This window comes from Polistes dominula, unplaced genomic scaffold (genome assembly GCF_049000335.1).
Source record: "Polistes dominula isolate Pdom_NZ unplaced genomic scaffold, Pdom_raw_medaka contig_73, whole genome shotgun sequence".
NCBI classification, from domain to species: domain Eukaryota; kingdom Metazoa; phylum Arthropoda; class Insecta; order Hymenoptera; family Vespidae; genus Polistes; species Polistes dominula.
The window spans coordinates 9,893,893-9,909,001 of NW_028300951.1; the positions used below are offsets into that span (position 1 = coordinate 9,893,893).

Genomic DNA, 15,109 nt, shown 5'->3' on the forward strand with positions numbered 1-15,109 from the left:
GGAGAGAAACGCATCATTTGGATTGATTACGAACATTTAATTTTTACTTTTAAAATATAAATTTCTTTTTTTATATTTAAGACACTTTAAAAAAAAAAAAAAAAGAAGGTAAGAAAGATCGCTAATAATGAGTGAAAAGTTGATGAACGTGGAAAAGAGAAAAGATCTTACACAAGATTTTGAAGTAAGTTCGAAAGCAAGGCTAAAATGAGAACACTTACTCGAAAGAAAGTTTAAACATTTACAACTAATTCGGTACTCGCCCTAGAGCAGCAAGCCGACTTTAGTACTGGTTGGTGGCAGTGGAGGATCGTCGAGGAAGAGAGAAGGGTCGGGGACGAGCAGCCTCTTGCGATGAATTACACCGTATCCCACGAGAGAAAATAGCAGAGAGAGATGGAGAGAGGGAGAGGGAGAGGGAGAGGGTCCGTGCAAAAGCCACCCCATCTCCTACTACTACTCCATCCCGCGTTAATTCCAACTCCAGACGCGTACCGTATTCACCGTTATCTTCGAGTCGAGCTTAATCTCCTCGCCATCGAGTTTCGGCTATCATACAAATCTCTCAACATTCTTTTACCGCCTATCCTCATTTTTTTTAATCCTAGTGTCAAATATTTCAATCCAACGAAAATTACACTTGGAAATGCATATACAAATTTTAACGTAAAATTTGTTAAAATCAAAAATAAAATGATCATTACGATGAACTTTATAAGTTTGCAAAACTAGCTATACTGATGATTCTTTAGTTAAATTAAAATTAACAATTTAGTAAAGCTAGCAATACTAATTCCGTATATTAGCTCACACCACGAAAACTGTCAAACCCTTCGATTATTCTTTATCTACTTATCTACATTTGTATTATTAGAATAAAAAAAAATACTTGTATGTATAAGTCATCTAAAGAAAATATTATCTACGTAGAGATCTTTCGATCCTGTACGAGTTTAACCGAAGACGAATGTACTTGAAAGGAGGTCGCATCAAGAGATATCCGGATGTCCTCTTGAGAATCGACAAAACGCCATGGTTCGTCGTGAGAAGAGAAGGGAGAGTGTAGAAACGGCAGGACCCCCTACAACCCCTTGGGGCCTCAGCACCGAGTAAGATTGGCTCTGAGGCTTCGTTCCTACGAGACCAAGACTCAATTAAACTTTAAGATGATATGCGCTACCCCTCTTTCTCTCTCTCTCTCCCTCTCTCTCTCTCTCTTTCTGTCTTTCTCTCTCTTCTTCACACCCGTTCAACTATCATCCTCTCATTTTGTCCTTGTTCTCATATACGAAACTACACAAGGACGCGATTGTGGACCTTTTTCAAATCTTACTTTATTCATTTCATTTCGATTTACTCGCTAAACTATTTTCTCACTTGATTTAACAAAATAATATCCATATGTTGAAATACTGTTTATAAAACAATGATTTTCTTTATCTATGATATTGCAATTCATCGTGATTCGTTTTGAAAAGAAGTGAAAATAGGCCATCGACAAAAGCAAAGAAAGAAATTTCTTCCCACAGTCCGTCGAGACGAACCTTACCAGCCAGAATTCTCTTCTCTTATAATCTTTTGCCTTGTCACCTTTCTCTTTCTATCTTTTATCCTGTACGATTCGTTTTGCTCCTACGAACAACGTGATACTTAAATTTTAACACTTCACGCGGATAGAACAGTATTCATGGACGCTCCCATTGATACGAGTATTAAATCCAATCTCTTGTTTACGGATTAACACATTTACTTATAATACTTCGACACAATCATGATAATAATTTATTTCAATTTATATAATATATATATATATCTTAAGTTGTTTGTCCGCAATGGACTCTTAAACTACTAAATCGATTTTAATAAAATTTTACACACTGTGTACAGTTTCATCCAATTTAAGAGATAGGATAGTTTATATCTCAATTTATAATCGCAATATTATTTTATTGCGAATTATTTGTTTATTAACAAAGAGTCATGATTATCTTTGTTAGTTCGATAAGATTGTAACAGATGGCGGTATAAGGTAATTAGTTGACTTAAAGACGTGTGTATCGGACTGATTGTGAGCCACAGCAACGCGTGGTAGGGCACCCCTAGTATATATATAATTATCAAATAATTAATTCTTATATATAAAAGCGAATAATAGAAAATGAAATTATATTCGAATCACATCGAAAGATCTTTTCAAATTAATGAACCATGACTAAAAGGAAGTAGATTTTTCAAATAAATGTCTCCACAGTGTGGTTCCACGTGACAATGACACGACAGTTAACATGATACCACAAACAGCGGGAGTTCGATGCGATCCTACAAGGAACCTTCTATCTTTCCCTTTCTCTTTCTTTCTCTCTCTTATTCTCTTTCTCCTATGTTATCACCAAGTTGAACTACCCAGTCTCCCGTTGAGTCCAACGAGAGATTCTCAGTTTGTTGCTGTTGTATCTTTTTCATTTTTTGTTGTTGTTGTTAGGATCAGAAAGTAAACCCGAATGTTTTTAGTCTCATCGAAGATGAAATTAATATGAACAAATTTATTTTAATCTGAAGCAACTTTCAAATAATGATATTTTTTTTTTTTATGAAAATGACAAAAGTTAAATGATATTACATTCTGAATTCACATTTATCATCGGAGCGTAGTTTCGAATTCTTATTTTTTTCGTGTATTCTTACCAGCGTGTATTGGTACATCTACATGTACACGCGTGACATCTTAATCTTGTTGAAAAAAAACCAAGAAGAATCTTTTTTTCTGTCTCCCTTCGCTCTCCATATTGTACGGCCTATGGGCGAGCCAGAAAGCAAAGGGGTCCTTAATCTTAGCACTATTCGCCAGGCAGATTGTAATCTGAGATTTAAGAACGAGCTGTACGTTTTGGGCACCCACGAAGAATCTCTCCTTATTTCTTTTTTTTTTTTATTGTAACTCGTTCGCATTATTCAATCCACGACGAGTATTATTTTCATTCCAAATTTATTCAGAAAAAGTATTACTTTTGTATTTTTTTTTTTTGTAATTGTCATAAAAGAATTATTTATAAAGGATTGCACATAGGATTAATTAATAATAATATTTGTTTTCAAAAAATATAGAAGAGATACTATAAACGTCTTAATCGTTTTATCCAAGTTGGTGGCACGCTCGATAGAGTTTCGCTTCTCGAGTGAGAACACGGTTAGAAGCAACAAGTAGTAGGTAAAGGTATTCTCCTACTGTGCTTGCGACATTTAAGTCGATATACCTAGTTGACTCGTTAACCTCCGTACCTTACCGCAATTCTCTTTGGTACCTACATTTCTCCTACGTCTAACGTAATCAAAGCAAAACTTGCCAACGTGAGATAGAGGAAAGTTCATTTTATTCGTTAAAAAAAAAAAAATTATTTCTCAATAAATTCGTTTATGTATTACAAAATTATTTCCAATAATTTCTTGATAATGTGTTAATCGTTCGATTATTGGGAAGAATCATTAGAAGAATAGTTCATGAGTCGAACGTTTTGCTTCGTCGAACACAGGTAATCCTATTAACAGGTGTGAGGTCGTATACGAGAGAAGACAACATTGATTCTCCTCAGATACCTTCTTACCTGCTATTAACTGGCCTTTTTTCCATTCAAGATGCTCATGCACCGAGACGAGCAAGTACTCGATTTCAAAAGACAGGTGATACTATGTTTCGATATACTTCGATGATCATTGAGTCAACCGTGAACGAAAGGCACGTGCCATAATCGTCTCATCTTGTAGCAAATCATCCAAGGAAATCAATGTAAAGTCTAAACACATAAACAATTAAAAATTAATTAAAAGACTCATTCGAACATGGTGTGTTTTTAAATGTATGATAAATTTTATTTAGAACTTTTTAATTATATAGATTACACAAATATTTTTAGTAGGTTTAATAATTTGTAATTATATATATATTTGAAATGATATTACACGTGCAATTAAATACGATAAGATTTTATCCTATGTCCAACAGTATGAGAGAGAAAGAAAGCGAGAATATAAGTGAAGAATATAAAAAAAATAAACGCTCGAGTGACCCTTAATAACGATACAGCTGAATACTCGTGGTGGTTTCGCCGAATCCTCTCGACGATCCTGGCGGTCGTCTTTGATATCAGGCCCTCCAACGAATTAAGGTTCACCTGTCTGACCTCTTCGTGGTCGAAACACTACAACACTATTTTTTCTTATTCTTGTCCGACAAAAAATCTCTAAGTGTAAAAGTCTCGTAAGTTAGAACGATGCAGGAGCGTACCGGGACACGCGAGGTGCTTGTTTTTGCATGGGAGTTGGAAAAAAATTAAATGAGTTCTTTAGTATCTTTCAAGGATGATACTAAACGTCTTTCGAAATTGGATTTTTACAAACTAGATAGGTATAATGAAATGTTTTTACCTATGACGAATTATTTCTAAGAAAAATATTTTAATGTTAAAATTACAATTTAAGAATTATTATTAAATGTGAATTGAAGATAACCTAAATACATCAGATTTAAAATAATTCATTTTTCAATAGTCAGTCTTAGAAAGTAATTCAAGTCCTCTCATAATTTGTCCAGGTAATATCAAGAAAGTCATGATGAAGATTTAAAGACAACCGAAATGGGATTTCAGATGGTTTAAGTAAAATGGTGGTCAGTCTGAAGGGTGCAAGGTCTAAGAGGGTAGTCGCTTCCTGTTAGAACATTTCCTGCTTTCGTGGAAATTTACTCTTAACCGGACCGGAAGTTTACTTCGAGCAGAACGCCACTATTCAGGTTTAAATTTACCGCCCAATATATTCTCGCGAACACGCGAAAGGATCTCTCTCTCTCTCTCTCTCTCTCTCTCTCTCTCTCTCTTTCTCTCTCCCTCTTTTGTTTCATTGTCTCTTATCTTCAACGTTATTGTTTCGAAGATCATGTGAATGGTCATTGCTGTAACAGTAGTAGTTAGTTAAAGATGAGACAGAACTAACTTTGGGACAATTTACCAAGAAGTTACACTTCCGGTTAAAATATTTATTTAAATCTTCGGAGTTTCTCAGAAATCATTTTGTATGACGAGAAGATCTAGTAAAAGCATAAATATTTTCAAAATAAGAATAGAGGTAAGATATTAATCATCGAGCAATTTAAAAATCACTTTGTGCTTCAAACATTTCATTTAGAATTGTTAATCAACTTGCATTCATTTGATTGATCATTTCAAATGATAAGGAAGAAATAAAAATGTAAATGGAAAAAAGTTATGAATAATCTATTGACAATCACTTTCGATTTTCTTCCGAGTGTCTTTTCTTATTAATAGTTCAAACTCTAATAAGCTGAGACGAAATGATGAGAGAAAAACGTTCAAATAATCGACGTTTACTCAACAATCTCTCTTATGGTTTTAGAGAAAGATTATTTTTATTAAAAGAAAAAGTATTTTTGAGTGTTAAACTGAGATCGTGAAAGTATCGTAGAGACATTCGTTCTAAACTTTCTTTCGTTCTCCTTCGTGAGAACGTTTCAATCTAATAAATTCAAGAAGAAAATCATCGACGTTCTCACAGCCTTGCAAAGATATTGAAATGATTCTATGGTTTCCGTGTGATTTGTTGACCGCAAAACGTGAAACCGGACTATGGTGTGCTTATATAAACGACGATGGGAGTCTACACCTTTTTTTTGTCAAGTATCCCATTTCTATCTTGTTTTTTTCTTAAGTTATAAATAAAAATAGGATTGAAGAATCATTGCTAGTATAATAATTTATAAATGTAAATTGTATATATATGTAATTAATTATATGCAAAATAATATAATATATTAATATATAATAATTAATTAATATATATTAATTAAATATAATATGTTATATTAAATTAATTGTAAAGAAAGAGAAAGAAAAAAAATAAGTAGGCATGTGTGAACGCAGCTTAAAGATAAAGTTTGCGGGCGGTTCGATCTATGAATGGAAATTGCGCGTGGCGCTTCAACGGAGTGCGTGCGTACGTTTTACGAGTCAGCCGATTCATGTGGTGGGGATAGTAGCGTGTAGAACAGCGTGGGTGACTGCACACCGTCATGTGCATTAGTAAAGAACAGTACGGGAGCAACGTAGGCGGAGTCGATTGAGAGAGGAAACTTTGGAGACTCGCACATGCGCTCTATTAAGGTACCTCCCACAACGAATCGACTTAACGCGCGCGCTTATAAACCATGTTTCTTATATACTTTTTTCTTTTTTTTATTATTTCTATTATTTTTTTTTTATAATATTAATATTGATATTTTTCTATCATAATTATTAACAACATTTCATTTCTTACATTTTAATATTTTATGCCAATTATTAATTGAAACAAATAATAAATTCAATTTAATATGAAATTTACATTTGGTATAAATATTTTTTATTAATAAATAAATATTGAATTTAACCGCAATATAAAAATTAAACGAATTAGATTAAAACCATTGCGAGTGAATAATATAAAAATAAGATTATACATTTTACATTAAGTTTTTCTGAATTTGTACTTTTACATCGATCACGAGATAAATTTGTAACAAAAAAATTATAACAAATCGAAAGTCACGCAATCATAAAGATGCATCTGATGGGAGTCATCTCAGAACAGCTCTCTGTAAAATCGACATCTCTCGTTTTTGTCCGGATGGTTTCGCTTCGATGCGATTGCTGCTTTGAGATCGATCAAACTCGTTTGCATGATCCGCTCCACTTCGAATATCGATCGGATCTCGATATTGGCTACACGAATTACACAAATCATTTAATCGTTTTTCTTTCACACATACACACACACATACGCATATATATATATATATATATATATACACAAATATTTCTATTGAAAAAATAAAAAAAAGTATACAAGTAATTAGCGCCCATGTTTCCAACAAAGTAAAAGTATTCGTGAAAAAGTGAGATTGAATAGTTTAAAAGAAAATAAAAAAAGACCACCTAAAGTCACGATCGCAATAAGATAAATAATCACGATGGGTGGGCCGTACGTGAACGGCAACGTCTTGGCACGGGTTAGAGTGACATACCTATGGGGGCTACCAACTATACTCTATAGGGAGTCATACGGTAAATTCAAACTTTTCTGTTGTGCTTTCATAAGGTGGTACAGAACTCCAACCGTGTGTGAGAATCCATTCCACACGATTTCACAGGAAATGACAGGGGGTCCACTTAGGATTTTTGCCTTACTCTTAAACACACATTATACTCGCGAGACAAATTTCGTTTCTCCTGCCAGAACCAGCTAAGATGCTCGTTGAAATTCCCGCTGTTTAATTCTCAAAGGGGGCAAAATGTGTGAAAAATCTATTTCAAGTTCTGTTGTTATTTTATTGATAGCAAAATAAACGGATAATTTGAATCAAGTTATACATCGAGTTGATAATCGTACTCAATTTTTTGATTAACTTAATCCTAAGAAATTATGTTCGCTGTCGGCAAAGGGTCATCGTTAACGGTATTTCGTTGTGGTTCAACACTTTCATAGAAAAAAAAGGAACGTTCGATTCCTTTGTCAAATTAGTTTCGGTTATCGAGAAGACTACAGCGTGCAAAAGTACGTCAAACTCACAATCCGATTGAGTCGGGGTTCCACCATTTGCAGAATTCGTTGTAAAAAGTATTAACTTATAATATTTATTACAAAAATTTTCAACTATCATTCAATTATATTTATCTATTTTTAATTATATATCAGATGTTTTTATAGAAAATGTAACATTTTCATAATAATTCCAAAGTATAATTAATATAAAAAATTGGAAATGATTGTTTAATACATTTAATTGTATATAGAAAAAAAATAAATAGGTATTAATCATTAAAACCGTTCATCAAAGGTCAAAAAGGTGGCAGTGGTAGAGAGAGAGAGAGAGAGAGAGAGAGAAAGAAAGAGAGAGAGAGAGAAAGAGAGAGAGAGAAGCAACCCAGAAGGTGGGTGTACTCGTTAGTATGTGAGAGCCCGCCTCCCGTCCAATACGATTGTCGGTTTCCCAGGGGACTCCCTGACGTCTCTCAGGCGGCTTTTCAGCTCCCTTCTCCTTCTCTCTCTCTCTCTCTCTCTCTCTCTCTCTCTCTCATATAACTTGCCGTGTCGCTCGCATCGCTGCCTCGCGCGATAATAGTCACCGTTCTTCTTCGTGGCACGCGTTAGTGATACTCGTCAGTGTAGCATACACCAGTCACACCGAGAAGATCGTCTTCAAAGTTTTCCATAGATCCTTCAGATTGATCGATATATATACATATATATATATATATATATATCTTCAAAACATCGAACCTTTCGAAACTTTTAAAAAAAAAAAAAACTTTTTTCGGTAGATCATTTACATTACATTATATATATATGTATGTATCTATATATTTATATATAATTCATAAATACCAAGTGTTGATTTTATTAATTACATTGAAAGATTATTTAAGAATGATTAGAAGAATCAGAGAGATCGTTATATATCCGAACGAATTTACTTGAATGAGTTCACATCCCATTCGACCTTTCATCATAATATGGATTTTGATCTATTATGATTTAGAGAAGTCATAGTACAAATTTCTATTGGTAGCGGTTTAATACCTATACATGATAATATTTATGTAGATAAATTAAAGGATTTATAAAAACGAGTTTATTCCAAGTGGCCGACGGGATCGATAAACGATTTTTCATCGCGTAAACGATTGTTTGTTTGTTTTTTCCATCACCACGTATTTGAATGGATAATAAGAATTAACATTATTATATTTTCTAAATTGTGAAATTGACGAAGGATTTGAAAACTTCAAAGTGATCTTTATGCAAGGTGTTATTTAAAAAAAAAAAGAAAAAAAAATCAAACCAATTCCAACGAACATTAAGTACAAACACACATAAATATATACATATTTATTTGTTTTTCATTGACTTTATTATCATTGGGTAAGAAAGATTAACTCTATCTAAACGCAAGCGTCCGTTAACGCGTCTCTTTGTGTAATACGATCTCGCGATGTGGAAGCTTCGAATTTCCACGTGTTTTGGAAGCTCATCTTCAAAGTGACTTTCTTAACTTCAAAAACGAGAGATCATATTTTTTCATTTTCTTTTCATTTCGAAGAGGTTATCAGATGGTAAACCTATGTGGAATGGTGAATCGCGATAAACAAATTTGAAATACTTCAAGATGCTGTTCAAGGGCAATAGTTCAAGATTGGAATTACTTATTGGGAAGATTCAGGCACATAAAGAACCTTCGCAGGAAGAGCCTCATAAAACTAAAGGTTTGACAATAATAATAATAATAATAATAATAATAATAATAATAATAATAATAATAATAATAATAATAATATGATTATATAATGTTGTATAAGTATATTTTAAGTTTTAAGTAATATTTTCGTTTTGTATAAATTTCGAATGATTTAACTAAGAACACGTTTTAACAAATTAAGAACGTAATGAGAAAGATATTCTACTTAGTCTTCAAAATTTGTACTTTCCGCTAGGATGCATTTAACGTCTTATCGAACGGATAAATCTCACTTTCACTTCCGACTTTCCTAAAATAAAAAAAAGTTCTCGTTCTAATCGATGACATTGCAAGAAACGATATACATAATCTAGAATAAATAGCATAATGATTTTTACCGTTCTGATAGATTCTAGTACGATATAAGGAAAAAATCGTTAACGTTAATGAAAATTATGCTTAACGACTATCGTGTAAAGTTACTTCTTCAATCTGTGTTGCGCATGCGTTAATAGATTCGCATAAGTCACAATTAATTAAATTCGCATCAAACATAAACTCGATTGAGGCACCTATAAATAGCACTCGTCGTTGGTAGCCACACGAGCAAACGGTCATTAAACGTACTATAATTCGTCGTTACTACTCTGTGTCAGTGGCCATTCGAGAATCATTGACAATGAACTTTTAATAGCTTTCGAAGAGACAGAAAGAAACTTTTATAATAACGTTTAGAATAAATTCCATGTTACAAATACAGCAATAGTATTTCACAATAGGTTTCTTTTAAGAAATTCATTTGTAGAAAGATTTGAAATAGCATTGGGAAATTATTCTAATGTACGGCACTATGTTAACGTTATAGAAAATCTGAGCAAAGCATTTCGTATCATGTGATTCGCGTACATAAGTCACAATTAACGAAGGCGTTAAGTCGTGGCCCTATTAATAAGAGTCGTCGAAATGTCTTATAAATAGTTGAGACATGAGGTGACAGCACAATATACCTATAGAACATATACGTATACTCAAAGCATAAGATAAGGAAGAAAGAGATAGAAAATCTCAAGTACATGGAACATACAACGCAATACGGCTGGCATCGGCAGATCAGCAGAAAAGAGCTGCCAGTGTTAAGTGCGCCTATTTTCGCGTCGATGACACATCAGAGCTGATTGGATAGAATCGCTCGCTAAATAAAACCTCTCGAAAGTATTGAGGAAGAAGAAGAAGAAAAAAAACAAAGAAGTAGTAGAAGAAGATAGAAAGATCCTAACGGTGTGATCCATCCCTCACCACCCTTCTCTCCTTCTTCTTTTCTCTCATATCCTTCTTCATGTTCTTCCTTTGATCATTGCTCTATCTGATCTTTGTGGCATAGCGTAGCGATCGGTGAAACGAGAAATCGCCACCTGGGTGCGCGTAACTCGCGTTCCTTCAGCTCGGTTTATATTTATTTCCAGATACGTTCCCGATGTCTTTGTGAGTGAGTCAGATACGAGATGCCAATTGGGCTAGTGCCTTGGACTTAACGAACGTGTCTCGCCTATTCGAAAGAAAATTTGTTGCACAATCTCTGTACAATATCTCCGAGCCATGATCGATCTCGTGATACTTTTTAGTAAATTCGAAACCTTTGCGATCCTTGAATTTTCAATTGACTATGAGAGGAACGCGTTAAACGATTCTGGTATCAACTGGATCAACTTGCTAAGAAAATGATCTCTCATGGTTAAACAGCTGAGAATCGAATTAGCAAGTATTAAACAAAGTGGCGCCTAAGAGAAGAAGAAAAAGAAGAAGAAGCGAAAAGTAGGATAGATTAATAGCGTGGGTGGGCGGATGAGAGCCATTTGGTCCGGATCCTCTTCTTCCCTTTTCTTCTCCACCGTTTGGGTGGCATTACATGCACTCGCTCGTGTCTCGACACTATGAGCACTGGATTCCGCAAAATCTCTTAAATCGACTCGTGGGTGTCCCGACAAATGAGGAAACGGCCAACTAGCCGAGTCATTTCCATCATTTACAAAGCCTCGTCTACGTATATATGTGAGGACATGTATGAATCGTCCTCATACGGTGGGAGTCTCTCATTGACGATAATTATAAGCGATCCAAATCCAAGATGGCTTCGTTGCAACAAATTTCACCTACGCGAAATCTAGGATCCTAGTACAGAGTTGTCTAGTTAGAGCAAGCAAGCAAAAGAGAGAAAGAGAAAGAGAGAGAAGGGAGGGAGAATATAATTTTATGTACACTGAGTTCAACCAAACAAGATCATCCTAGGAAAAAAAAGAAAATAAATTCAAACCACGTATTAGATAGATAGATAGATATATACAGTAGCTAGATCCGACAAACGCTAAGGTATAGCAAAAGTGTCCTTTCTTTGACTTGTAAGAACCGCAGGATCTTAAAGGATGGTCTTTCTTAGCAAGGCTTGGGTTAATGGTACAAGTTTCACCGCGAGCTCGTTACGAAAACAATATAAAGGGACGTATAACGGCAAGGTAAAGTAACTCGAATATATACGCTTTGAGTTCGTAAGGTCGTTCATGAAACTGGTCTGTCTTACGACACTCGTAAACCTGTTTTGAAAAAAAAATAAAAAGGGATCAGTTGTTGAATGTTATCGCGAAATTTGCTTGAAGACTCGTTCAAACAAATGAAAAATCAATGAAGACATTTCTTTTTTCGTTTTTTCTTTTCTTTTTTTTTTTTTTTAAATAAAATCATCGTTGTTGATTTTTCAGAGGCTTTGGGTACCGGAAGTTCCTCTTGGCACAGCGAAGATGGCGGGCCAACTTCACGAAGAGGAAGAGAAACACCATCCTCTTGCGCTACGCCAACTTCTGCCAGCTTTCCGTCGGAGCCCGAAATTGATGGAGAAGTTGGAATTGGTACCGACGGTAACAATCCAACTGCTCCTTATCCTTGTCAGTTCTGTGATAGGACTTTTCCACGATTGAGTTATCTCAAGAAACATGAACAGGTAAATAAAACAACTTTTATAAAACCAAATAATACCGAAACTAATTATTAATAAAACAGTCATTTATATTAGCATTAAATAAAAAGAAAATGAACAGATAGGACAGGACAGGACAGAGACACGTGTCAGTTCGCTTTGTAACTCTTCTATTTTGCATGGCGAAGACATTAGTTCGTTCTTCCGCGTCCGAGTAGAAGGTCATCTTTGGGTCAAAATCTGTATCGTGTCTCATAACAGGTTGTACCGGTTAAGTTCTTCCTCCTGGTTCCTCGTCGTCCAGGTGTGGTATTTTTCTTTTCCCTCTCTCTCTCTCTCTCTCTCTCTCTCTCTCTCTCTCTCTCTCTCTCTCTCTCTTTAGAGTCCTTACAAAAAATGATACAACATGTAAGACGCATGAAATGAACATTGACGAGAGAGCGAGTACGAAAGATTTTCTGAAAAGTCGATTACATCAAGCTTAGCGTCCAATTGGGTGTCTCCTGGATCTTTCCGAATGACGACAAAAAGGAACATTTATAAAGTTTATAAAAAAAAAAAAGAGAAAAAAGAAAAAGAACGTACATTGTGCTGCGCTGATCCAAAGTCGTGTCACCCAAGCAGATCGGTATGACCGATATGATCCCACACGGGTTTACTTTTCTCCTTTTCGTTGTTGCTTTCTCCCTTGGACAAAAAAAAGACAGAGATCATCAAGTGTCTGTCTCTCTCTTTCTCTCTCTCTTTCTTCCTGACTGGTCTGTTAAAGAAGAAGAAGAAGAAGAAGGCAAAGGTAAGCTCGGCACGTAGAGGACAACCGCTCGACTTTCGAGCAAGAGATCGTCGTCGGCTCCTTTGAAGAGACAATCTCTCGACGAAGGGTGAAACGATAGCAAGTAGAGAAAGAGAGAGAGAGAAAGACCTCCTTCGATGGCGAGGACGAATCAAGAGCTGATTTTACGCCCAAGGAAAAAAGATCTCTTTCCGGATCGTGGATAGAAAAAAAAGGCGATCCATTGGCAAAATCGATTTTATACAGATCTTAACAATATGCTTTTTTTTATTATTATTATTATTATTATTATTTCTATAGCATAAAGGCTTTTGTCGATAGGATTTTTACCGAGTTACGTTGTGAATACTATTGAAGAAATAAAAAAAAGGAAAGAAAAGGAGAAAAAAAAGAACATTTTCTTTATACTCTTTCATAGAGATCTATAGATCATTCTCGATTTAAAAAACAAACAAAAAAATAGAAGAAATAATTTGTCTATAACGGATTTTCAACGATGAAACTAATCCAATTTTGTTGAATAATAGAAAACGATTGAAAATCGATATGTTAGATAAAGGTTAGAATCGTTTTAAACGAATAATATTATTGGTGTTAGTTTCAATATAGCCAAAAGGAAAGATAATAATACAGGTTTTAAGTGTAATGAGATCAACACGACTCCTCTGGTCGTTACAGTTTCGCTATGACTTTTCTAATTGCAGAGCCACGGTGACCAAATGCCGTACAGATGCAATTGGTGTGAGAGATTGTTCAAGCATAAGCGGAGCAGAGATCGTCATGTGAAGTTGCACACAGGGGATAGAAGATATCGATGTTCTCATTGTGAAGCAGCCTTTTCTAGGAGGTACGTAATACGAAAACCAATGAAATCTATGCATCGTTGCATTTTTTTCTTCATATCATTACAATTTTACCATTTGACATTAACATGTTTTGCTCGAGTCTTTAGAATTCCTATTATACCTAAAAAAAAAAATAAAAACAGAGAAGTACGATTGATTCTGTTATATAGTCTTATGTTAATTTGCTTGAAAAAACTTGAAGAAAAGTTTAACGGTGAAGTTAGAAGAAATGTAGATGTAAGACCTGAGTTCCCCAAGTGATAGCAAGGGGGGTAGGGGACCGATCCAACGGGCGACAAATGAATAATGATTGTAGGAGTTAGGTAGGAGGGAGGTAGGACGGGTGGTATTAGTCAAGCTTACTCTCTTACATACTCTTTCTCTTTCCTATTTCCGTCACTCTCTCTCTCTCTCTCTCTCTCTCTCTCTCTCTCTCTCTCTTTCTCTCTTTCTCTCTTTCTTTCTTTCTTTCTACACATGCAGCCTTATTCTCAGCTCGAATGCAGCATTGAGTCGTCTTCTCTCTCGTATTGAAATGCTAAGCTGACCGAGCAAACGAACAAGAAAGATAAAGAGAGAAGAAACCTTATGTCTCTTCTTCTTCTTCTTCTTCTTCTACTTCTTCTTCTTCTTCTTCTGTATGCTTACAAGTACTAGTGCGTGCGACGAGACACGAGACGATCCAATCTCTTCTCTCACTTTCTCTCTTTCTCTCTCTCTTCACAGAAGAGAGGACAGGTAGGCGCATAGGTGTTGCAGGACAACAGGTAGAACATTAGTCAAGTGCCTCGTTGCTGGCCGTCCTCTTTTACAACGGCTCTTAAGTCGCTCTCGAAACTTTTTCCTTTCCTTTTTTTTTCACCAATAATTTTCATTTAGTTGAAAACATTTGTAAGGAATAATTTCAAATCGTCAAATCGTTTTCTCTCCAATCGTTTGTATTTTTACGGTCGCTAGAGTTGAACGTTTCTTAAATATACCTACCCCCGTTTCAAATATCTCCAATTTATTTCTAAAGTTTCGAGAAATCGATAAAGTTATGTAGAGTTTAATGAATAAGATGACACACATAAATGTAATCGGTTGAAAATCATTTTTAAAAAATTGTCCATGATCGTTTAACGTGAATCGATTTATCGTAAAAGGGTTATAACAACGACTTGCTATAAGCTGTCAGTTGTTATTACGATCGGAGTCGTAAGATCTTTAGACCATGTCTCTAT

General features: G+C 35.0%; 1 protein-coding gene across 1 annotated transcript in view; it reads left to right on the top strand.

Annotated features, from left to right (window-relative positions):
- L (zinc finger protein Lobe) overlaps positions 1–15,109 on the top strand; it is a 51,799-nt gene that overhangs the window by 31,181 nt on the left and 5,509 nt on the right. The window contains 2 exon segments of the mRNA XM_015323812.2: positions 12,034–12,272; positions 13,746–13,888. Of these exon segments, the coding sequence (XP_015179298.2) occupies positions 12,034–12,272; positions 13,746–13,888 (382 nt within the window).